This window comes from Rissa tridactyla, chromosome 12 (genome assembly GCF_028500815.1).
Source record: "Rissa tridactyla isolate bRisTri1 chromosome 12, bRisTri1.patW.cur.20221130, whole genome shotgun sequence".
NCBI classification, from domain to species: domain Eukaryota; kingdom Metazoa; phylum Chordata; class Aves; order Charadriiformes; family Laridae; genus Rissa; species Rissa tridactyla.
This window is the reverse complement of record NC_071477.1, coordinates 4500495-4525823: the sequence shown is the minus strand read 5'-3', so window position 1 is coordinate 4525823 and position 25329 is coordinate 4500495. Positions and strand designations below refer to the sequence as shown.

General features: G+C 57.4%; 1 protein-coding gene and 1 long non-coding RNA gene across 5 annotated transcripts; one reads left to right on the top strand and one right to left on the bottom strand.

Moving 5' to 3' along the window:
* Positions 1-2155: 2155 nt before the first annotated feature.
* UCKL1 (uridine-cytidine kinase 1 like 1) lies at positions 2156-25109 on the bottom strand. 4 transcript variants are annotated; one of them, XM_054218008.1, is made up of 15 exons: positions 25022-25109; positions 16335-16528; positions 15593-15699; positions 15206-15376; positions 14904-14975; positions 13487-13676; positions 12945-13006; positions 7975-7994; positions 5475-5573; positions 5007-5100; positions 4637-4699; positions 4149-4271; positions 3681-3788; positions 3118-3274; positions 2156-2531 (listed from the first exon to the last, which is right to left on the bottom strand). In XM_054218008.1, the coding sequence occupies exons 1-15, from the start codon at positions 25069-25071 to the stop codon at positions 2455-2457; spliced, it is 1587 nt and encodes a 528-aa protein (XP_054073983.1). In that variant the 5' UTR covers positions 25072-25109; the 3' UTR covers positions 2156-2454. The 4 variants fall into 4 exon arrangements, with proteins under 4 accessions (XP_054073983.1, XP_054073982.1, XP_054073981.1 ...); XM_054218007.1 differs by lacking the exons at positions 7975-7994; positions 25022-25109 and adding exons at positions 11507-11523; positions 20305-20632; XM_054218006.1 differs by lacking the exon at positions 25022-25109 and adding an exon at positions 20305-20631.
* On the top strand, positions 20836-24612 carry LOC128916408 (uncharacterized). The gene is made up of 2 exons (XR_008468956.1): positions 20836-20959; positions 21842-24612. It is a non-coding gene; the product is annotated as an uncharacterized LOC128916408 (long non-coding RNA).
* Positions 25110-25329: the final 220 nt, after the last annotated feature.

The following is a 25329-nucleotide window of genomic DNA, read 5'->3' as shown; positions in this document are numbered from 1 at the left end:
TGGAAGAAGGTCCTGGAGATCTTTGGTTTGTGTGATCTGTGGCCATGCCCATGGGACAGGGTATGAGTCACCTGGACCTTAATGTGGTGGCAAGGGGGGGCCACATCACACTGCTGTGCCATCATGGGTGTGCCAGCCACCGGCCATGGGTGCCGGGGACTGCCTGGGTGCGTGGGTGGCATTCGGCAGCCTGGAAGTGTTGCAAAACAAGACGTGGCCGTCTGAGGCTTTGGTGATGCCTCTTCTTCCCCACATGGTTCACACCCCAATTTTTGTCTTCCCCCGCCATGGCTGAGTATCCCACAGCTGCTATCTATGCCCCTCACAGGCTCACAGGGGCCACGGGATGGTCCATGAGTGCAGGACACCCTCTGATGCTCTCTACATGGTGGGTCACAGCCCCATTGTGCCCAGTTCTTCTCCACCCACACGCCTCCCTGGGCCACTTCCTACATGTTACCCATCAAGGGCTGTTATCAGGAGCACAGAGAGGCTGCATCCTTCATCTTTGAAGGAGTCTGGGTGTGTGGATTAGGAAGAAGGATGCTGGGAGAGGTGATTTACCCCCTCGTCCCACCCAAGGAAGGGTTGTGGGATCTTCACCCCCATGGTGGACCCTGGGGGCAAACCCTGCTTGAGCTTCACACATGGTTCTGTCTCCCTTGAGGAGGCCAAGGGCACTGTTCAAACAAGGTCTGTTGGAAGCTTTATACATGAAGGATGATGGTGGCATCTAGCATGGTCTAGAAAGAAGACAATGGGCTTCTCTAGCACTGAGCTCCTGCACTGGTGGTTGCAGCCCAAAGGAAGGACTCCGCGTGCAGACATGCTCCTGCATGGACCTGGTGATGCCGCTGTCCCTTGTCCCACCGCTGCTCACCTGGTGCCCCAGCCAAAAACCCCTGTGTCTGCCTATCCTCCTGTGTTTGTTCTTATGAGCTCTCCTTCCACCTACGCAAGGAGCTATTTTTAGCAGACACTAATCAAGTGTCAGTGCTGGCTCTGAGCGTGGCTTTCAAGCTGAGGGCTCATGCTTTCGCCGAGTGCTTGCAGGAACTCGGGCGTGTGTTTTCTTTTAAATTTAGTTGAGAATTTATACAACATGCCGCAAAGTGGTGGCAGTTATTTTGGGCTCATCACACCTGAGCCCACACTGAGTTATCACCAGGCGACTCTCCATTTTGACAAGAGCCTGGCAGAACATTCCCCTCCCAGCCCCGCTCTCCTTGCTGCCGGCAGTGCCTGCCTGTCCTAACCCCTCAGGAGCCGGCTCCGGGCCAGGGACGCCCAGCCAAGGGGTGGGTTTGCTCCTCTTGGCCCATTTATCTCCAGCACAAGGATGTTGCATCGATACTTTGAATCACACAGGAAAGGAAAATACTGTGTTCAGCCACAGGGGTTACAGCCTCCTCTGACTAAATCCACCTCATGGGGCTGGCCGGCCCCTCTTCCGCTGAGGTTACTCTGGCCTGCTAACAGCTTCCTGGAGACCGTTATGAGACCTGCTCCTTGCCACGTCTTGAGCAGCTCTGATTCAGCACGCTGGTGTTCGGGCGAGCTGTGTTTCACTTCGGCTGCTGAACTGAAACAGGGACTTGGTGCTTCTTAAGCTGAAGCGTGATGTGATCTGAGATGAACTTCAGCTTCTGCGCAGACATGAAGACCTGCCTCTCCTCTGGTACCAACCCTTCACTTGGGTCTAGAGCACGGTAGTTCCACCCAGGTGCAAGGCAGGCAGAGGAGGGAGCTGGGGAATTGGAGTGGTGGGTTTTTCTTCTGCTCACAGCCCTGCTGCAGGCAGGAGACCTGGGTGTGGATGGGGGTTACCCAGTCCTTGGAGAGAGGCCACAGGGTGCTCTCTGTCTCCCCCAGCTCCCGTGAGGTGACAGCTCCGTAGCACTGGACAGACAGAGTGCATCCCATAGGGCAGGCTCTCCCTGGGGTGTAGGAGCTTCAGCATTCACCAAAGAGAAACAACAACCAACACACAGTGAGAGACATAAGAACTGCTCCACGGAGCAGGGTCATCCTGCTCCTCAACAGCAGGGTCTCGACCTCCTGCCACCGCTCACGGCATGTCCTCCCCCACGGCAACAGTCCCAAAGGGTTGCAAATCCTTCTGGGCACCCCTGGGGTGTAACAAAGAATGACTCCATTCAAGAAAACCAGAGAAAAAATTTATTATTTTTCTTTATAAAATATCTCCAATAAGTTATATAGGCAAATATTTAAATTAAAATAAATTAACTCCGCTCTATGCTGGGACACGCGACTGTCCACAAAGTCAAACTAGGATTTATGTTTCTTTGAAAAAATATGCCCTAGATCTCCAATGTAAGATTTGAAAAAAATATCTATGCTTGGTGAGGAGGAAGGAGAAATCTCTGCAATGGACAGAAGGGGTTAAGGTGCGGTGCTGAAGCTGCCTGGCGCCAGTGGCATCTCCACATCCAGCTAAGTGCTAAGAGCATCTTCATCGTCGCTCCAGTCGGGAGGAGCATCCGTCCCGAAGTACCGATCGCCAAAGTTCCCTGCGGGGGGAGAGAGAGAGATGCAGTCCTGGTGCAGCTCTGCAGGGAGCCCTGGGACCCATCCTCCAGCCTGCCCTCGTCCCAGCCCGCAAGGAAAGGAAAGCAGGTTGATCCAACAGCTTGAACCGCTCTAAAACTCGTGTAGCAGCAAAACTGGAGCAGGCTGGAGGCTGTTTTAGGACCCGGTGGCAGGGGTGTTTCTTGGCACAGCAGAGGTGAGGACAGAAGAACGGAGCGAGCTTGTTTTGGATGAGCTTGTTTAAGGTGACAGCTTAGGCAATGAGGTGGGCACAGGTCTGCTCCAGATGTCCCAGCCCAGCTTCTCCATCTGGGGCCGGAGGAGGCTCATAGCAGGTGGAATGGCTCCTTCTGCCAACAAGGTTATGGCTGCCTGACAGCTCGCAGAGTGTGCATGTTGATCCCAACACCCGCGTGGCAGCAGGACTCAGGAGAGGCAGTGCGTCCCCGGGTGAAATAAGGCCAGACCTAAGCTGCTGTTGACAACCAGGGCTTCACCTCCTCTGGTGAGTGGGACAGAAGCACCGAAAATTCCCCTGCAACAGCTCATCTCTACCCAGATACTCACCGATGCCGGGGATTATCCGGAAAAGGTCATTCACCTTCTTGTCCACAGCTGTGGTGATGATCTTCACCCGGGGGAAAGCATAGGCGACTGAGTGGACACCCATCTCTGCCATAAGCAGGGAGAGGAGGAATATCTTGTCTTCTGGGACATCATGATCCTATAGGAAAGGCACAGAGACAGCTTGGAGATGCATGGGCTGAGGAGCAGGAGAAAGGGTATCTAAAGTACGTTACAGCCCATGCCTCCAGGCAGCAGCACTCTAAGCACTCAAGGGCCTTCTTGGGGCCACTTTCTCTCCTCCCCTCTTTGCGACCAGCTGGAGTTACTGGGCACAGCATCAAGAAACCAGCTAAATCCAGGCTGTTACTACCCAAGGAAGGAGTGACTTTGTCAACGCCTGGTCACAGAGTCACCCCATCTTGGGCTGGCTCCCACGACACCCTTCTTCACAAGGAAGAGACAATTTCAGTGCAAAGCCCCTCAGCATGGCTGCGGTTGGTGTTTTGCACGTTGTTTGGGGACGAACCACCCGCCCTCTGCAGCGTGCCTGACATCCTCCGTACCAGCAGCACCCGCACGGCCATCATGGCTGCTGCGCCCGTGGAGACCGTGCAGTCCATCAGGATGACGTGGTCTTCGCTGATGTCCTTCGGCAGCCGCAGATAGTGGAGCTGGGCAGGGGGAAGAGAGATCAGCTTAGAGGCTGCAGGCTCAAGGCGAACAGAGCAACCCAAGCCCTTCTCTTAGAGAGGTGAAGCATCTTTCATGCCTCTCTAGCTCTGGGACCCCAGCTGTCAGCTTGGAGCCAGGCACCGGTGCAAACACTTGGACAGCAAACCAGCCCCTGCGTGCACAAACATGCTGGCAAAGCCCACTTCAGAAGCTTTCAAACACTCGCTTTCTGAGCACTCGCCCCCTGCCAAGACCAACTCTCGGATCGCTGAAGAGCCCTCAGGAAATACCCGAGTCACCCCCCACGTGCAAGCTAATGCCAAGACGTGCCCTTGGCAGCCCAGGGCCCTGGGTTTTACCTCCGGCTCGCCCGTGTTGCAGTTGGTTTGGATGAGGATGGTCCCGATGCGGACGTCCTTGCATACCGCTCGCAGCGCTGGCTCCATGGTCTCGCCCGCCCGCAGGATGGACACCCCGGTGATCTGCAGCACACAGCGAGGGTGAACGGGGAGGCGCGGTGCAGGAGAGGCAATGGGCCTCAACAACTGGGGACTCTAATGGGCAACCCCAAAGCACATCCCTTCCAGGAGAGGGTTGTGCTGCTCCCAGTTCAGGCTGCCTCCCTCAATGGGAGGGCAACAGCAGCACGGTGACATTGCTGAGGGCAGCCCTGGCCACCCACCGAGCTGCCGCCTGTCCTGACGATACAGGGTATCGTACTCATGATAGCAGGTGCCAAACCCAGGCCTGGTGGAAGCCCTGAGAAGCCAGGGGTGTCCTTCCCCTGCATCCACAGGGATGGAGCCCCATGGGGCAGGGTTAAATAGTACCTTTTGCGTCCACTTACTTGCTTTCCGCTGTATGTCCTCCCTTCGTAGTCCTGTCCCTGAGGGGTCTGGACTGTGCAACTCTACAAAAACCATGTGAGAAGCATTACCAGGGGCTCTGATGTGGCTCTCAGAGGAGCCCTGGTACCCAGCTGCGGGAAACAAACTGGCCCCTTGGAAACAAAGAGTTGTCACCCAGGGCCACACCATTGCCCCATGGTCTAGGGGAGTCTTGCTCCTTTTTAACCTAGAAAGAAGGGGCTGATACACAGGAAAGGCTGGAGGAGCATCACCAGGACTGTCCCCGCTCCCTGGCAGTTACGGGTTAGGAATCGGAGAGGAAACACAGCGCCTGCTGCCCACCCTCCCAGCTACACCCCCCAAACCCACCTGGAACGGGAGCAAGGAGAGCGCGTGCTCAATCAGCAACCGCATCAGCCTCTTAGAGTAGAAAATGAACTCATCTCTGCTGGTCTCCTTGTTTCTAGAGGGGAGGCAAATGCAATGTAAGACCAAAATGTGCCCCGGGAGATGCTGACGGGGGTCAGAGGCTGCATGGAGGAGGGCAGCCCAGGCCCCTGTCTGGCTGCCAGTGGTTTTTTTTGCATGGGTTCCACCTGCTGAGCCTGGAATTGCAGAGGGAGTTTTAAGGTAAAAGGCAGAAAAATTGTTGGCAAGACCATGGAGCACTCACAGCTCCTGTACCCAAGGCCCACCACCATCTATCCTGTCCCACGTCCCCAGATCACAAGGACAGGGCACAAGTGGGATTTGGGAGGCCAAAGCAAACCGAGTCCACCCCAGCCGGCAGCCAAGCCCCATCCCACCCCAGGAGACGACAGTGGTGGTGGGCTTTACCTGATGATGGTGTGCATGCCCCTCACCTGAGGGGTGCTCTTCAGCACACTGAGGGTCTGCGGAAGCGGGTGGCACTGGTGGGCAGAGGCCAGGGCGGCCCTGAAAACCAAACACACGGTCAGAAGGTCTCTGGGCAAGGCTGCCCGAGGGCTGGTGCACAGCACACGGCCGGAGCCATCCTCCCAGATGTCATTTCACCCTGCGAATGCACACTGAGGCCATCCAGCTGAGCCCTGCCCGGGCCCCTGCGATGGCAAAGGGACCTGCTCCCATGAACGGGGCAGGGGGACCTCGCAGCCCAAGGACCTGCCCTTCCTGCTGGGCCGCTGACCCGTGGTTGGCCCATCTTGGTTTCCATTGGTTGGGAAGCAAGTGGAAAATAAATTCAAACCCTTCTCCTGCTCGGGAGTCTTATCTGATGGTGGATCCTGAACTCATGGGGTGAGGAGGAGCTGTTGTAGTTGTCTCTGTCCTATAAGTGCCAGATGTCACCAGGAACAGGACAGGCAGCCAGGCCTGCGGCACTGGCACACGGCTCAATGCGGAGCCAGGCTGCAACGAGACCGTTTCAGAGAGCACCTGGCCCATTCAAGGATAGTCAGATCGACACCAAATTGGGAACAGCTTCAAGACTTTACAGCTGGACATGACTGGCTTTGTGTGACTCATCTCCACATAACTAATAGGGTTGGGAGCTATTCTTGGATCAAGGGAACACCATTCATGGGGAAGCACACAATGGAGCCCCATTAGTCACCTCTCTCTTTGAGAGCGGCAGTAATGAGATGAAGGTCACATCTATTTGGCTTCCACAAGGCTGGGCAGGATGGACAAGCGACTTTGTCTGGGAGGAGGGCTGGGGTCCGAAAGCCACGCGTCAGATCACACACGTGCCAGCAGCTGCATGTCGGTCAGAGGGATGTTGGGCAGGAGGAAAAGAGAGCAAACAAACAAAAGCACCAGGTGATTAAGATTTCAAATCAAGCAGAAACCTGGATTAAATGCACGCACACACACAGAGGCACGCAAGCGGAGAAGAAGACAGAGAAGATGACTGGGTAGGAATGGAGGAGGGCAGAGCTAGATGACTTGAGGCCTCCATCCACATAGCCATCTCCTGGTCTTGGCCAACCAACACCAAACGAGACATTCCCAAGGCCTGTGGGTACTTAAGGGCTCCTTCTTGCTTTTGCCAGCTCTGGTCCTGTGTAGCAGCAAAGACCCCCTAGGCAGGGAATGCTCCCGAGAGCCGAGACAGCTCATGGCTGTGCAGAGCACGTGGGATGGGTTGTGGTCCATTCACAGACTTGCCCGGTGCCGGCAGAGCCCGGCTGGGTGGTGGCCAAGCCCAGCATGCTCCTGCTGCCCACAGACCCCACTGCCGGTTTGGGACAAGCAGCCCTCAAGGCCCTGGACCTGCCATCAGTGAAGCGAGCTCACTCTTGTTAGTCACGGCAACGCAGGTTAGCTGCCTTCGGAGATGCTCCCATGCCAGGGTTGTGCTACTGGCAGCACCCAGCAGCTCTGCCCCTACAGCCCCCGCTCCTTCCTCCTGCCAGACCTGGCCTGGGGACGGATTCTGGGGGCAGAGTTGCCATCCAGCCCTGTCTGAACCCCTCCTGGCCGCGGGGATGCAGACCCACATGGCGGGTGAGGACCTGAGCCCTGCCTTTGGTGACACTGGTGCCTGCAGAGGGGCTGCCTGCTTGCCTGCTTCTAGGGGGGCAAAGACCAGCCCCCCAACGCAGAGCCACACCCCAACTCTTGGCCCCAGCTGGGTTTGCTAAGGTGACAAACTGCTGTCCCCCAAATGAGAGGAGCCATCAGGGTCGTAGCCCACAGAGCAGTCTCCTACCCACCACGGCCCAGCCAGGGGCACAGGTCTGAGCTTGCCATGGGCACCTCTCCCCTCCATCACTGCCAGCCCCATGCCACAGCATCCCGCCACGCCAGCGGGATGGGCAGACCCTCTCCCGCCCTGGTCTCTGCGGTGCTGCAGGTGAGATGCAGTGTGACCCAGCTCCTGCCCCCTGCCACAGATGCCAGCGAGCTCTCCTACCCCCAAGAGCAGCCCCATGTGCCTGGGAACACCTCCCCTGCACCCCGAGCTGTCAACAGCCCCCCGGGAAATGCCGTCAGCGTTTTGTCACTGAGCTTTCCGCACTTTCCTGCGCAGGGTCTGGTGCTCAGTGCGGGAACGGGGAAGTCTGGATGCAACCCTGCTCGGGCTCATGTCCCTGACAGCCCAGGGAAGCTGCTCAATGCTGTGGGGGTCCCCACGGTGCTTTCTGGGGAGACAGCGGCAGGTCCCATTTTTGGGATTGGGATAAAGATGGTCTCTCCAGTCCCCCCACCCCGGTTTGCCCTGCACAGCCCCAGCAAAGCAGGACGCCGTGAGCTGTCTGGGTTAGTAACGCGGCTCACACTGCACAGCCCTCGTCCCCATTCCCCGGCGTTAGTGTCACAACCCAAACACTGCCGTTAGCGTTTGTCTCCTCACATATCCCAGCGCAGCTTCCTCTGGTCACCAGGTGGGAGGGATGTTCAGGGGAGACAAGACAGGAAACACGAGAGTTTAAGGGCAGAGGGACAAACAAGACATGAAACAAAGGAAAAAGCGCTGTCATTAGTCAAAGGGGGAAAAAAAAGCCCTAATTGATCTATGGCTTTTGGACCTGCCCAGTGCCCGGGCCACCGCCATAAAGACCCCGGTGCTCCTCCCTTGGTGACCAAGTCACGTCACAGCTGCTCTTCATGGCACCAGCTCCACTCCTGGCTCCATGGGAGGAATGTTCCATCCGCTCTCACTGCCCTGAAGTCACAGCAGGGACACCGTAACATCTCCGTCCCAAGTGGTACCACACTGCAACACCAGCAACAGCTCTCGAAGCCCGGAGGGGAATGCCCAGCCCTCGCCCGGGGCTCTGCTGCAATCCCAGAGCAGGTGCAGGTGCTCAAGGCCAAGCTTTCAAAACCTTCATCCAACCTACACCGCACCCAGGCAAACTGCTGTGGGCTCACAGGCGTGCCCATCTCCTGCCACACTGGAGAGAGGATCTGCTCAAGCCTTGGAGACCCTGGAAAGCTGAGAGTACTGGGAACACGTGGAGAAACCCATCTCTGCACTTAACATCACCGTCCGCTGGGAAGACCTTCCTTCCCCCGAGCTGATCGGGACCTGCCCTGGGATCGCCATCCCTTGGAGAGGGGCTGCAGGTTGTGGCAATGGGAAAAGCTCAGTCTCTCCGGCAGCTGCCCCGCTACAGCCGTGTCACTGGCAGTGACAGCCCTTGCCCAGCCCTGCCGGGAAGGATGGAGGGAGCGGGTCTCTGCCGCCAGGACCCGCAGGCAGGCAGGCTGCGAGAGCACTGCTTCCTGTCCCTCCCCCTGCCAGGCAGGACCGCGACGGAAAATTCAGACGGGCAGCACGTCAAGAAAACGTCTCACTTTGCAAACTTATTTTTTTCCCCCCAGAACAAAAGCTTTGAAAGAATTAAAAAAAAAAAAAAAAAAAAAAGAAAGAAGAAGAAGAAAGAAAGAAAGAAAAAGAGAGAGAAAGGGGTGACCATCTCTCAGGAAGGCTTCAGGGAACATCCTCGGCTCTTTGTTGAGCATGCTATCAAGCAGGAAGCAGACAAGAGGCATCCAGCTACAAAGGAGCTAATGCAGTCAAGGCATTTCAAACATGTACAGCGGCTGGCTTTCATGGCTGACATTTCAAACAAGGGCTATTAAACTGCGCTATGGGTTGATATTTAAAGACACAATTGGCAAAGGGCATGCCAAGCTGATCGAGACCTTGGGGGTGGGGAATATTGATTGGTGAGGGGAATCAGCTGAAAAGAGCACCGGCTCCGAGAGCGGGGCTGGTTGCTGAAATAGCCTGACAGAAGGGACGGAAACCAGGCTCGGCTGAGAGCGCTGTGTCCGGCTCCTGCTGCTGGGCTCCAGGAAGAATTACTCACCTGGGCATGGATGGAAAGGAAGCACCTGTACGTAATTACATCTCCAACACGTGCACAATTAAACATGTGGGAAGCTGGACAAGAAATACCCCAACTGCAAGGACACTAAGGTCTGACCTGCGCTCTGAGGGAACACAGAGGAAGGCAACGATGCTACTCGGCAGCCGGCAGTTACAAGAGGGGAAAAAAAGGCTTGGAGGTCCAGGGAATGGCACCGCTTTCTTTAAACTCCTCAGAATTCACCCATTCGATCAGCTGAGAGTCGGGGAGAGGCACTCCCTGCCTGTGCCAGCCACTCTCTGGGTCAGGAGAGGCAGCCCAGGGCCAGCCCGGAGCACAAGGACCCGAGAAGCACCTCGGACTGGGGCCAGATCTAAGCATCCAGGTTTTATTCTACCAGCTACAAAGGCCTCGCTGCGTCCCCACGGCCACCAAAAGGCAGGCGGTGACATCAGAACAACAACTGTGACATTTAGATGAAGCCATTCAAGACGGGAGGACAGGGAATTGTTTTAGATGAAAAGCCCCATATTTGCCGAGCGCATCTCACGCAACAGGCGTCTCTCCATCCACCTCGCTCCTCTTGTGAGCGCAGAGCTGCGGAGAAGCTGACGGGAAACTGCAGCAGCAGTAAAAGCACTGGGACTCCAGGAGTGTAAACAGATTTTTTTTTGGCAGGAAATTTTTTCCAGACTTTCTGGCGAAGGCATAAATGGAAACCGCGAGCCTTAAACCGAACATGTAAATGTCTGTGGCTGGGGTTATCACAGAGTTACTTCTGGAGGTCAGAGTTACCTTTCCAAACTTGTACTAATACTTTCTTGACATATTATTAAATACCTGATTTTTAAGGTGCATAAAAAGATCACCTGTACTGGGTGCCGCTTTGATTAAAGAGGAGAATCGCTGGAGAGAAAGGAAATTTTATATGTGTGCATATATGTATATAAACACATACACATGGGCATATATACGCATATACACACACATGCATTACTCTCTAATGTTATTCCTGCAAATTTTTAAAGCAACAGACTTCTCTCCACGCTAAAGAGCACCTTCCCACCTGACCTCCAGACACACAGGGAAGCTTACGCTGTCTGTATGGAAATGTCAGGCCCCATGGTGTTAAACAAGCAAACAGAAATAAAACAAAACATCTAGCTGCCAAGTCTAGGAAATGAATGGCTTAAACAGAAATAAGTAAAGCAGAGTCTTTTTCCTGTTTATCTTAGGTATTTTAAAAGCTTGTTGTATGCCAAATGTAAATTTTAGGGTTACTTGAGCTAAGTGTCTTCATGCAGCGATGGAAACCTAAATGGAAACCCATTTATAGTAATGCATCCCCTCTGCTTCCTACAAAAATACCTGGAAACTTAGCTGGCTGCTTAATGGAAGCAAGAGAGCTGAAGTCCCACCTGGATCCACACGCTGAAGAGGTTAAATAAGTCAATGTCTACTTTAGAGCATCCACCTGCAGATACTGAGAAATCAGGAATCCTGCTGGATTAGGGCATAAGTATTTTCTTGGTCCCCAAGTAGTTGCTGCGTAGCCTTTAGGTACTGCAGGGAAGCGGGTACCTCTCGCCATGCCGAAGCTGCTGCGCTCCTCCCGGGTGCCATCAGGCTCGCGGCTGAGAGCCTCTGCGGCAGCGAGGGACCCAGGGCTCCCACCACCCTTGAGCCGCTTTGTTTCATTTAATAATTGATGTTTAATGATGTTTAATCATCAGGGATGGAGAGCGGCTCTGAACAATCTTAAGGATGAAGTGAAATAAAAGCGAGTCCCAGGACACAAAGCCTTTTGCAGAGATGGGGGGGGCGGTCCCCAGCTAACAAACCTGGCCCTGCCCCAGCTTCTGCGCTCAAGCTGGGCGAGTCCATCCTTGGGGAACAGCCCTGTCCCAAAGCCAAGGACAAGGTGGCCTTTCGTCAGCTTCGAGCGTGACGAGGCTGTCCGTTACGCGAGCTGTTGGTCTCGACTGCAGGTCAGGGTTAGGGCCAAGCAGTGCCTGGCATTGGAAATGCCTCGGGCTGCACAGACAGGACAGAGTTAGGGGCTCTTACCTGACACTGAGTTCACGCTGCGGCAGCAACACAAAGACACAATGCAACCGGTATTAAGCATTGTCAACACCAGGGTCGTTTCAAGACAAAAGAAAAGGAAAAATAGGAAATATTTTCCTGCATTCACATGTAGCCTTTCCCCCTTTCTTCCCCTCCCCAGGTAAATAAATGAAAGCCCCCGCCCAAGCCAACCCCTCGCCGAGCTCACAGCAGTGCCCTGGGGAGGAGCTGCTGTGTTTGCTCGCCTCAGCGTCCAGCCACGAGCTTCCCTGGCCACATCCCAGGGGCTGGGAGAAACAGCCATTTCCCTGCTCCTGGCCTGCGCCCACAGCTGTGTGCCCTCCTCAGCCCGGCGCTGACGGTGCCAGGGCTCTGATCCTTGCTCCTGTTGGTTTAGAAACTAACTTCCCAACCTGCCAGAGCTTAGTGCTGTAAATCCAGGCAGTCAGAAAGCCCCGACTGCTGCCCTGCGGAGAACGGGGTGCTCCGGGAAGGGGAACCTGCCAACACGCCTTTGCACCAGAGCAGTCGCTCCCGAGCGGCCACGGGAGGCACAACGCCATCGTGTGCCAGCTCACAGCCAGGGGCCAAGCGGCTCCTGCCCTCTGGGAGCTCTGCAAGGCCTGCAGGAATTGAGCCTTTTGCTTTCAAGAACAGCCATCTCCAGGTCATGCTCCTTCCACCTTCCAGGACATCGCTCTGAGCATCTCCACAACTTAAAACATCAAAGCTACAGCCGTGGGGCGGGAGGAGGTTGCGCTGCTCAGGGAGCAGCAACACACAACAGGGGCATTAGATCGAAGGGTTCCAGGTTCAAACCACTGGTCAGGACTGGCCCAGCACACACAGAAGACTGGTTAAACCAAATGATGGGGAAGTGATGGAGTATGTGCCTGGATGGGGGCTCAGGCTGGGCCTCAAACGTGACAAGACTTTGGGTTTTGAAACCCATGGGTTGCAGCCAACATGGAAGTGGAAAAGTGGGCTCTTGACTGGAAAGACTGTGCAGCAGTGGCTGCAAGGGCGTGAAGAGAAGCCAGAGCCAGAGAGTTGAAGTATTGCAGGGTTTGAGGTGATGCCGGCCCCAAGAGGGCTGCAGACGGGGCGGCCACATCACTCAGATCACTGGAGGACAGTTGGTTTGTCCCCAGATGACTTGGTCTCCCAGGGAGGGACAGAAGCTGCTGCTGGACCACAGCCTGCAGAGGAGCCTTGCGCTAACCAGAGCGGAGGGACAAGGCAGTCTCCTTCGCTGAAACGGAGGGAGCGGGGCTGGGAGGAGGTCCCAGGGACAGCCCCGCGGCTCACATGCCCGGAGCACGGAGGGAAGCCAGGCCATTCCCACCTTGGCACCCAGAGCCCTGCTTCCCGCAATGCCACCGCTGCACAGGCAAGGCTGACCCCACCATTAACACCCGGGGGACCGGGCAGCTCTTACCTCTTCCAGCTGACTGTGGACGTGCTGAACGATCAGGTCGATAGCCACTGTGTTTCCACTCCCTGGAGTGAACCAGAAGCAAAAGCGAGAGCCTGCTCAGAACCACGGTGCCAGCAGTGCCCATTTCTTCCCTAAGCTCCCTGCAATGTTCAAAAACACCGTATCCCTGCTTCCCCTTCCCTAGCAAAGCATCATCCAGCAGGAGACGCTGCTGCTATTATTAAATTCTTATTTAGTAACCTATTACTGAATATCCAGAAGTCACCTCTAGCTTTTAAACCACTAAGCTGCAGGAGCTGATAGGGCAGGAGACTGGTTGAGGGAAAAGTGCAGACTTTCCCCTAGGAATCTGCTTTCGGCCAGCGTTTGGAGACACTCGGCTGGAGGTACCTTTGTTTTGGCATGGGACAGCCACTATTCTGTCCTTGCCAGCCAGAGGGTGGTGGCACTGGCCAGCAGAGCTGAGGGCAGAGGGACGGGCTCTCTCATGTCCCATCCAGGACTGAGCCTTGTGGCAGCTCGGGGCAGCCCTGGGCAGGTACCTCGGGGCACGACGATGTCGGCCAGCCTCATGGTGGGCTGGATGTACTGGTCGAAGGCAGGCTTGACAAACTTATTGTACTGCTTGATGACCCCCTCGATGTCACGGCCACGCTCGCTGATGTCCCTGCGCAGGCGACGCACCAAGCGGATGTCCGAGTCCGTGTCCACAAATATCTTCAGATCAAGGAGCTGGAATGAGAGGGGAGGGAACAAACCCCACCAGGTTAGAACCGACCTTCTCCACCAGCCACAACCAGCAGGCTGAGCTCTCTGCGCAGCACAGCGCTGGTTTAACAGAGCTCGGCTCAGCTCTGCTCCAGCCTGGAGGGAGCTTTGCCGCTGCAGCCCCTGAACTTGAACCTGGCTGGCAGTGCAGACGCGGCGGTGAGTCCCTTGCTGCCACCTCCCCCTTGCTCTCATGCCCCCAGAGACCTGTCCTGCTCCAAACCCTGTCTCCACTCCTGCTCCGAACCCTGTCTCCACTCCTAAGCAGCCCCAGCACTTTGGCTGGATGCTATTTAAGAGCGAGGAGGAGACAAGAGAAGTTAATGGTCACGACACAGACCAACAGGCTTAACCCAGGAGCGCTGGCTCATAAATGCTGGCGGGGGCCCAAGCGCAGCAGGTCAGCTCATGCCATCGCCCTTAACTGTCAGGGACAAGAGCAGGAATGCTGAGAGGAAACTCCTGGGGGATTTACCCAGCTGTCCACTGGAGGTCATCGTTGCTCCAGGAATGTGCAACCCAAACGCTCGCTTGGCAGGGAAGAAAACTTTCTAGCCTGCGTTTGGCTAAGTTTCTGCATGGCTCACTCCCTCCTAGAGCATTTATCGTCTATCCAACAAATTCCCGGCAAAGCCTGAAGTGCTGGATGAGTCCACCCGAGAAAAGACCAGGTTTTGCGCAGCAGAAGTACAGCAGACTTTGCTTCTGGCTGTGCAAGCTGCGGCATGCAGTGCGGGAGGGTGGGCTATTTCTAGTCATATTTATACACCACCATTGCCAGGGACCAGGCTGCCACCCGGCTCCAAGCTCCTGGGAACGAAAGGCTGAGATCAAAGTCTTTGCTGAAACGCTTGACCTCTGGCCAGGAGCTCTTCCCCTGCAAGAGTCGAGACCTATTTCCCCTGCACAGTGAAGTGCTGCAGCAGCTGGTGTAAGCTGGAAGAGGTCATCTCCCTGCTGCTGAACCTCAGCAGAAAGCATGTTCCCACCATCTTCCCCCAGCTGGCTACGGGGTGGAGGGCTGGTCTGTAGGGGTGACGCTGAAGCACTGTGGGAGGACAGGGTCCTGTCCAGCGATGCACAGGAGCCCCGGGGCGCCTGGGACTCTCTTTGCGCTGTGATATAAGGCTGCAGAAGAAGGGGCTTGTGCCTGTAAGGCTTCCCCAAAACCGGTTCTAAACCCTTCCTCACCTTCAGAAGCTCCTTGTCTGCAAAAGCCATGATGCCTTCAAAGATAATCACATTGGCGCCATATAGGGTTTTCTGTGGAGTCAAAATGGCTGTGGTTAGACACAGAACATGAGAGGCCCCATCCCGGGAAATCTCTCTGGTTTGTTAGTGACTGCGTCGGCTCACCCAAAAAATGTGCCCTGAGCCAGGCACAGAGCAGAGGGCGACTGCACAACTCTGACTGCAAAAAGCAGGGGCTGGAGGGGTCCAAATGACACCCCCCTCTCCTGCCTTGGCAGTCCCCCCATCTCAGTGTCCCATACCCATTCCTTTTTCCGGCTGTGGGTGGTGAAGTCGTAGATGGGGATCTTCACGCTCTTGCCTTGCTTCAGCTTCTTCAGGGTGGCGATGATGAGGTCAAAGTCGAAGGCATCGGGGTGGTCAAAGTTGAAGTCATTGCTGGCTGCCTGCTCCTGCTGCTGCTTGGTCAACACCTGCCCCCAGAGAAGGGGTTAGTCCATGTGGCCATCCCCACCGGTGGCCTTCCCTCCCCACCACTGTGCCCAGCAACCTCTCCCCCTGACCCAAGAACCACGTGAAAGGGAAACCACGAGGCTGTGGCTAAACCCAAATTGCGTTTCTCCATGACGGGGTTATGCCAAGGGTTCCAGCAGCCCAAGGAACCTGGCCAGGACGATGCACAGACTCACCTTGTAGAAGGAGTCCATGGACAGCAGAACCACCCAAGGGACATCAAGCGCCTCAATGATCATGGTGGCCACCGTGGTCTTCCCAGAGGCACTGCCTCCTCCCAGGCCTGCCAGGGAAAAAGGGATGAAGCCACCAACCCCACAGTCTGCCTTTCCAACCACAGGCTAGAACCCGGTCCTGCCCTGTCGCACTAAGTTGGAGGAACCTCCAAAGAGGGGGCTTGATAGGCACTACAAGAGAGAGATTATCCTTGAAAATGTCAAGTGGAACATACTGTAACTGCCAGCAATGTGCACAGCAAAAGCTGGGAAACCCTTCGTTAGATGGTTGTGTAACAAGGGGAGAGCTGGCGTGAGAACCAGCCTAGACTAAATCCCTGGGAACTCGTGACAACCCAGGCAACAGGAGTTAAGGGAACAACCAGCAAAGATTGTGGACTGCTCAGTTGCCTGCTCTAATCCATCACCCCCATCTGCAAGCTCTCAGCTTCTGCCCAATCCTATGGCTCACCCAGTCAATGCTGGATTAACCATGAGGACGCTCCCTGCTCCTGTCCGGGCTGAGCAGCTCAGAACCTGGAGTCTGGAGCCAACCTCAAGTTTCCAAGGAGGCGGTGGGGCAGGAATGCCCCCAAGATCTCCTGGAGAGCCACTGGGCAGACAGCGCCGACACTGCCCGTGCTAGCCTTCACCAGCTGAAGACATAGGCGGGACAGCCCGGCCATGCGCTGCCTCTGCCTACCTATCACGAAGGCCTCTTTGGACTGCGTCCCATGCTCGTTGTACCACGGTGGCCGGCCAGCTGTGTAGATGGTCCTCTTGCTGGTCCGCAGCAGGGGTGGCTCAGACTTGCACTGGCTAGTGGTCCGCTTTCGGGGTGGCTTGGTGGAGCCCACCGCAGGGTACAGCCGGTCTAGGGATTCGGCACTGCTGTTGCTGGGGATGGGGAGAGGAAGGAGCTCGGTTATCGGTGGTGGGGAGGGACCTGTGTTCCCGGTGAGTGGGAGTGGGGTCTCCGGAGGATCCCACGCTGTATGGATGCAGTGGAAGAGGAAGAGAGGCAACCCCAGCCCTGCTGCAGTGCTACCAGCACCCACACCGCTGCAAGCCCAGGCCATGGCCAACATCAAGACATTCTCACGCAGGACCACATTTTAACCTGGAAAAGCTGCAACGCAAGCATCGCTTCCTACAGCCCTACTGCTTGGGGAATGCCTACGTTAAATAAACACTCCGGTGAGCTCTCAAAAGCACCGAGGGCTGTTATGACAGAGGGCAATAACCTGTCCTGATATGCTGAGGGAACTTTCTGGGGGATGGAAGCCAGGCACATGGGCTACAGCTCAACTGTCCTCGTCCCCCCATGCGCAATCCCTTTCCTCTCCCCACTTTGAGCACTTTCAGCACTTCACTCCCACCCAAACCTCTAGTTCCCCAACCCTTTAGGCCTGAAACCCCTGGGGACAAACCGGCAAGGGGCCAGAACCGGGCAGCGGGGCTGCCAAGCCGTTCGCGTCTGCTTTGCCTTGTGGGCTGAGAGTGAGCACCGAGCTCTGTCGGAGCCCTGGAGCTGCTAAATGCCTCTCTCTTATCTCCCCTCCCGCCGCAGCCCTGGGGAAGGAGAGGAACAAACCACCCTCCGGAGCCCTTTCGGGCTTGGCAGCGGGAGAGCAGCGGCTGGGAGGTGATAAGTGGCCTCTGGCCAGGAGATAAGCTGCAGCCGCGCTGCCCGGCCAGCACGAGGATGGGGAGGATTATTTATACCAGCTCCCGCTCCTCCCCGCTCGCTGTTTTGCCGCCTCGGGAGAGATGTCTCCTCCCTGTGAGAAGGTGCAAAGGGCTCTCCCTGCTCGCGCTTGTTCCTCTTTGGAAATGAGGAAATTTCAAGCTGGAAATGAAACCTCCGCAAGCTCAAAGAGCCCCGGGCACCAAATGCTCCAAACCCGGCACCGTTTGGTACAGCCCAGCCGAGCTGGCGGGGCTTTGCTGCCTCTCTGTTATTTTTTGCTCTTGATAGGGCTTAAACTGCAGGGCTTTACAGATTTTGGGTTGATTTTAAGCTCTTTTGGTATGAAGATTAATTCCCTTCCCTCCCCCACCCCTTTTTAGAACAATTTTAGATAAAGATCAAAATTTGAGACCGGCCATCTGCAACACCCCCCGAGCACGGCGGGATGCCCCCAGTATGCCATCCCTACCTCCTGCACCGGCACATCCCTGCGGAGCGGGCAAGGAGACGGCGATTTGCTGAACCCCTGCTAGCAAAAGGAAGGTTGCAGCTCCTGCCCCGGCGCCAGGACATCCCACGCCGACGCCAACCCTACCAGTGTGCACCCACAGAGTCCCCCCGCAAGAGCCTCAAGCCACCAACACCCCGTCCCTTGCGCGAGCCCATCGGCACGCACAGCCAGCGTCGAGCACCCAGGAGCCATAAAGACCCCAACCGTCACTTTTAAAAAGCAACCTCAGGAGGTGAGACCCGCGGGAAAGCTTTCTGGGGTTTCTTTCTGTACAAGGATGGCTCCCTCCACCAGCGAGGCGGGAGAAGCAAACCCAGACGGGGTATTTCGGTCTCCTCTCCCACCGGCGACGCCGCAGCAGCAATTAGCCACCTCGCGCTATTCCCTGAGCGGGGCTGACATCATCCGACGATGCCGGTGCATAAACAAAGTCATTTTGGCTTGATAAAAGCAGAGATGACAAAACCACAGTTGTTTACCAGAAAATAAAACGGTTCCTTTCATCTGTATCCCAGCCCCTCTCCCGGGACTGCGGTTACTCCAGAGCCGCGCTGCCGGCGCTGCCGCTGAGGGCTGCTCCAACGGTTTTCCTCCCGGGATACACGCCGGTCTCCATGCGACAGGCGAGCGTTTCGGGATGCTCTGCTCTTTGGTGCAACGCAGCACCAAGCCCTCCTGCGCCAACCTCAGCCCGCAGATCCACACGCTGCGATGCTGACCGAGGCCACCATTCCCAAAACAACTCCGAGGTGGGCAAAACTCCAGTTTTCCAAGCTGGAGCAGAACCCGAGCAAAAGGCCGACCTCTGCAAGGCCTGCTACCAGTGTCTTTGATTCGTACCGACAGAACCCAGCTCCTGGTGGGGACGAGGAGGTTTGGACCCCGACGGCTCCAGCAGTGCCCAGGGTTACAGGCTGTGGCCACTGCTGACATCCCGCATTCCCATCTCTCCGCTCCAGCGGGGTGCTGGCACAGAGGGCACCTGCCCAGTAGCTCCCTGATGGAACATTGCCATGGGACGCAGGGACATGCACGGAGATAGGACGGTGCAGGAATGGCCCTTGGTGAGAAGCGGAGCCGTCCTCCCCCCGCACGCCCGGGGCCACTCTTGGATGCAGCATTTTAATCCTGTTCCAAGAGTTGGCCGGCTTTGTCTTTTCTCATCCAAATACTTCTGGACTTTCACCTAAATTCTGTTTCTATAGATATCTGTCTACACTGGCTGTGTCTACAGAAGAGGTAGATACTCTACAGCTCTTAAATCAACATTTCCCATGATTTATCTGAGCGAAGCACGGCCGTGGGGAGGGCTCTGGGACTGCCCAGGAGTTCTGCAAAGGTCATGCATCTTCTCCTTATGTTACACTTCAAGTTTTGTAGATGTTTTCCGCGGCTGCCTCTGCCAGGAGGGGACTCTCCTCCCCTCCGAAGGAATGGCTGATCCCAGCCATCTCGCAGCTCTCTCCTTTTGCCGTTTCTTCCTATCACTTTTTAAAAGCTCCCTGCAGCAGCCGCAAAGCCCGTGCAATGTCCCTTCCCGCAAGGTAAAGCAGCCGGAGGAAAAGGACTCTCTATTTATAGCTGAAGTTAATGCCATCGCTCTAACCAAAGGACAGTCCTTGTCCCACCCAGACCGTCCCCAGCCTTCCTGAGCAGCGTGTATCCCTTGGGTTTCAGTGACTTGACGCCACAACAAGGCAAACATGAAGGGAAACGTCACCCTGGGCTTGGTAACCTCCCTCCTGCAAAGCCGACCTGGAGGACTCAGGTGTCACCAGACTGTCCCCAGCTGTCGGGGACCCTTTGCCTTCCCTGTAGACGGTGCTGGGGTCTGCCTGGGACCATTTGCCAGGAGGGAGCCCGACCGCTCTGCCTTCCCTGGGGGGGGCTCTGCTCCCCGAAAGGGCTCTCCAGCCCCGCAGACGTGCTGGCGCAAACGAAGGAAGCGTTTTGCTCCCGCATATCCCAAGAATGGATTTACTGGGGTGAGAGGGGCAGCCCTGTCCCTTCCCCACCGCCGCTCCCATCCCTGGGCCCTCCATGCTCTCTGCATCCTGCTGCCCTCCGGGATCCCCGGCTATCCCGGATCCACGCTGTGCCAGGAGGGGAAAGGCAGCAGGTCCCAAACAGTTGCCGCAGCCAGCAAGGAAAACTGGCAAAGCCCCAAACCTGAGCCAGCGAGCAAACAGGAGAGCTCGACCTCAGCCCCGCGCCCTGTAAACAACGCGCCGAGCAAGCTCCCAGCCTCCGAACCCACCCGCCGCGTCCCCACAGGCTGCCGTGACAGCGCGGGGCTGGCTTCATCCCGCATCCCGTGGGAAGCTGATCCTTCCCCCGGCTGTTGCCTGCGCTTCCACAGCCCTCAGCTGGGGGACCGGGACCCGAGGGTTCGTCCCAGCAGGCAGGGACTGAAAGCAAAGAGGTGAAAAAAAGTAAAAACCCACCCAAAACCGAAGCAAAGGAGGAACTCACCCGCCGTCCGGCCCGAGGGCCCAGCAGCCCGATATGCGGACGCTGGAGAAGGCCGGGGGGCTGCTCATCTCCACCCGGCCGCGGAGCGGGAGGCGATGCCGGGCAGAGGGTGTCACCCACTGTCCCTGCCCGCGCTTCGGCTCCTGTCCCCCAACCTGACGGCACTACTGCGGCGAGAGGGCGGCCGTGCCAGCGGGGCTGCCCGGGCGAACGCCGGTGCAAGGAGCCATGCACAGGAGCGTCCCCCCTGGCACAGGGACAACGGGGTCCCCAGGGGCTGGGGCAAGCCGCCCCCCCCCACCCCACCCCCCCAGCAGCCCTGGGGGGCTCGGGACGGGAAGATGGAGTCAGGAGAGGAGCGGTGCTGGGGGAGTGTCTTTTGCTGGGAGCTGTGGAGTGGTCAGCAGGCATAAGAGGATAGCTTAACCTAGAGATTACGTTCATTACCTGATATTAATAGCACTGGCTTGATTAAAGAAAAAGCAGGGGGGCTGGGGGGGGGGTGAAGTGACACCTCCCCTCACCGCCCCCGGCATAGGCAATAAACACTGGCCCCCCCGCTGCGCCTCTGCTCCCTGGGACCGGGGCTCGCTCGGTGCCGTGGACGCCGGGGGCTCGGCGGGGCAGCAGGGGGGACAGCTCTGCCGCCCACCCGGTAAGTGCGCGGCCGGGAGCTCGGGGAGGGGGCTGCAGGGGGACGGGAGGGAACAGGCATGGAGGGGGTACCCAGCCAACACCCCGCTTGCCGCCGATGGAGCCGGCTGGGGCTCGGGGCTGGGGCGCTGCCGGCCTTGCCGGGGCTGTCGGTGCAGGATTCGTCCCCCTCCCACAGCTCCCAGCCCTGGGAGGTCCGGCTGCGAGCCCCCCCGGGTGCTCAGCTCCCCGGGGACGAGCTGCCCGTCACCGTCCCCTCGGCCCTGGAGTAAACAAGTGGGTGAAACTCAACACCCCGGGGCTGCGGGCGGCTAAGAATAACGTTCGGGCCCTGCAATCTGCTCTCTCAGCCTTCCCCTTGCCAGCTGCCATTTCGGTTCCTCCGCCGGCTGCCGGCGCCAGCCTCGCCGGGGAGGGCAGGGAGCCCGAGCACCCAGCACCCGGCAGCCCTGGGGAAACACGGGGCAGGACGCGGGGCAGGACAGCCAGCAAGGGGTGGGAGATGGGCAGGGGGGGTCCTGGAGCACAGGGATGGGGTCAGAGCAGTGCCCACTGCGCAGCACTGAGACAGGGAGGAGGCAGTGGAGGTGACACCAGAAGGCCAGGCAGGCAGCAGCGGGCAGGCTCTGCCGGGGACGCGGCTTGTCGCCACGAGGTCCTGGTGTCACCGAGTGACCCCCCAGCCCACCCCGGCACAGTGAGACGAGGGCTCGGCTTCAGCACACCCACCCCCGAGGGGGTACGGGGAGGATGCTCCCCCCACGCTCAGCATGAAGCGGGGCTGAACCTCCGGAGGTGGGGTCAGAGATGGGGAGAAGACCCCTTCCTCCTCCTCCCCAACCCCTTTCTCCTCCTCCCCAACCCTTCCTCCTCCTCTCCAAAGCACCACGGCTATTCCAGAGGGACACATATCCCAATGTCCTCAGCAAACCCCTGCTGAACATGGGGAGCACTGGGTACAGCCACACCAGCCCCCTCCTGCTCGTGTCCAGCCATGGGACCCACAGCGGAGAGCATCACCCCAAAACATGTCTTGAGTGACCACGACGTGGAAACCAGGGACAAGGGGCTGGTCCCCAAACAGGGGCTGCAGGAGGAGCAGGACGGGGACAGGAGGGTTTCAGAGGTGACCTGTCCCCATCTTGAGCCGCAGCTGCTGCCCCAACGCCAGGGAAGCGAGGGATGATCAAAGGAACCTTTTCCATCCTGCGATTTCAGCATGGGCTCCCCTGTCTCTGCAAAAGCTGTTTCAGAAGTTTAAAAATAAAATTCTCTTCCGCCGTGATTTCTATTCTCTCTCATTAAAGAAGCAAAAAAGAAAAGAAAGCAAGGGGACCAGGAACTTGGCGGTGAGGAGCCCGAGCCCTCCCCAAGGCAACATTGTTCCTTATCGCATGCTCCCTGCTGCCTTTTTTCCTGCCTTTGTTTGGAACGTCCAAGCGATGGGAGCAGCTCTCCCAGCGGCTCACCCAACATCCCAGCCAGGCTCCCAGGTGGGATGGGGATCGCCTGCCCTGGCTCTGAACCCCGGCAGCGGCCAAACCTTCCTCCTGGCACACACTGCTCCGCAAACCTCCTCCACATCCCGATTCTCTTCCCAGTTTCTAAGCTCTTGCACAGGCCGAAACTCCTGAGTTTTGGACTGTTTTCCTTCTAGATGACTTTTAAGCGCAAATCCCTCCTCTAATCACAACCTCCAGGAGCTGGACTTAAAACTGGGAGAAAGAGCAGATCCCATGAAGGCTGGGGTCCCCTTTTCCTTCCAGGGATGGAAAGCTGCTCAGCGGGTTTTCCTTGGGATTTAAGGATGGAAGCTGAATTGCATGTGGCTTTCCCTGGTTTGGCTGCTGTAACCCGAATATTGTCACCGGATCCAAGTAAAAGCTCAGGACACACCAAATCCACCATGGAAGGTGGTCCCTCTCCCAACTCCCACCCCTGCGAGTAGCACCCATGGGTGCGTGGAGGCCAAACCTGCTTCCCTCCATCTCCCAGCGTGGTCTTTCTTCGTCCTGACATGCCCAGGCCAGCCCTGAGCTGGACCTTTCGTGTCCTACGGCATCTTTAACTTAAGCTGAAAGCAGTTGCCCTGCAACAGCCTGGCGTAAAAACCCGGGGCCATGTGGGGCAGCCCCACACCAGGAACCCCCTTGTCCAGCGACCAGAGTGACACACAGCTGGATCACACCACCCTGAGAGCAAGCCAGGCCAGAAGATGAGTTTTGTGCAGGAAGCACACAAGGAAAGGCTTCAGGAAGCCCTAAGCATTGGGACAGAGGAACCCATCCAAGGGATGGAGGAACCTGCCCAAGGGATGGACCTACCCAAGGAATGGAGGAATCCAGCCAAGGGATGGACCTGCCCAAGGAATGGAGGAACCAGCCCCATGGATGAAGGAATCTGCCCAAGGGATAGAGAAACCTGCCCAAGAGATGGTGAAACTCATCCAAGGGACGAAGGGACCCATTCAAGGGATAGAGGAACCTACCCAAGGGATGGAGGAACCTACCCAAGGGATGAACTCATCCAAGTGATGGAGTAACTTGTCCAAGGGATGAAGGAACCTGCCCAAGGGATGGAGGGACCTACTCAAGGGATGAAGGACCCTGTCCAAGGGATGGAGGACCCTATCCAAGGGATGGAGGAACTCGTCCAAGGGATGGAGGGACCCACCTGCCACCTCACTGCCAAAAGCTCCAGGGGTGCCAAGATGCTGCCCAGCGGCCCCGCCGCGCCGTGCCTCTCCTGCAAACCCATCGAACACCGTGCCTGTTTTTCCCCAGCCTCACCCCAAGCTCTGCCATCACCCTGGCCCCAGCCACCCTGGAGCAGGACGGAGCATCCCCGGGCAGCTCCAGATGCGCGCGTAGACACACACACACTCTCTTCCAGCTCTATTAAGGACTCCGATTCCTAACGACAAAAGGACAACATTTCCCTCTTCAAACCCAATTATCTCGCTGCTATTTATACGGAGCGAGGGCCGCGGGAACAGGGCTGTCAGCCCAGCCGGCGGTGGAAGGGGCTCGGTTATACAACCCCGTTACTCATCTCCCGCCCGGCCGGCGTTCCCTGGGGCGGCTCCTTCCTCCCCTGGCTCATCCTCAGCCTCCCGGCGACCCACCGCTGACTCACAGGAAGGGCAAAGGCAACGCCGGCACAGCCGGCTCCGTGTTTCGTTGCCAAAACACGCTGGCATGGACTCAGGGGTCGGTCGGTGCCGCGGGGGCACCCGTACCCAACAACCAGGGATGCTCGCGTCCCTGTAACCTGGCTTAGCAGCATTCCGGGGATGCTCCGGAGCCAATTCCGAGGTATTCGGTGTTTGGGAGCGGTCAAGCTCCCCTGTGCCTGAGGACTGTGGAGTGGAAAACATAGGGAAAACCTGAGTAGGGAGGGGAAAAGAACCTCATTCTGCGTGTTTTTTTGGTAGGAAATTTTGTTTTTTTTGGTAGGAAGTTGTTTTTTTTTTTTTGGTACGAAATTTTGGGGGGTTTTTTTGGGAGGAAATTTGTGGGTTTTCCCTGCTCCGCCGGCGCCTCGCGCCCGCTGGAGCCGACGCACGTGCCGTCTCGCTCGCGACCGGGCGCTGCCGTTCACCCGCTGCGAAATTAAGGCTGAAAAAAATAAAATAAAAAAAACAAAAACAAAAAACCCCATCGAAAAAAAAACGGGGGGGGGGGGGGGGTAAGGGGAAAAAAAGAGAAGAAAAAAAAATGGGGGGGGAAAGGGGAAAAAACAAAAACAAAAACAAAACCCCAAAGCAACAAATAGAGAAGAAATAAGCCCGGTTTGGCAAAAAGATTGGATAAACCGTTGCCTGCGTGATGGGAAGCGTGGGTGGCGCCGCTTGCTGGGATGGGCAAAGGGGGTTTTTAGGGGGAAAAAAATGGGAAGAACGATGGGATCGGGGAGGCCCCACTCGCGGAAGTGGCATCGTGGGACGGGACCGGCACCGCAACGCCCCGGAGCCGCCGGGAACCGGCGGCTCCGGGGCGTTGCGGTACCGGTCCCGTCCCGGGAGGGGTTTTAAGGGGATGGAGGAGGTGGGGGGGGTCCTTACCTGTCGTGCGGCTCCGCCGGAGCCCCCTCGGCCACCGGGGCCGCGGCCATGGTGGTGGCGGGGAGAGGGAGGACCGGGCGGGCGGGGAGCCGGGAGGAGGCGGTGCCGCCGCCGCGGGGCTCCCCGGGACTTGTAGTGCGGGGATAGGGACGGGAAAGGGGGGGAGGTGTCCGGGGTGGTGGTGGTGGTGGTGGTGGTTTGGGGTGTAGGTGGGTGCTGGGAGTGAGGGTGGGTGCTGGAAGGGGGGGGGAAAGATCGGTGGTGGGGGTGTAGGTGGGTGCCATGGGGGGCAGGTGGGTGCTGGGGGC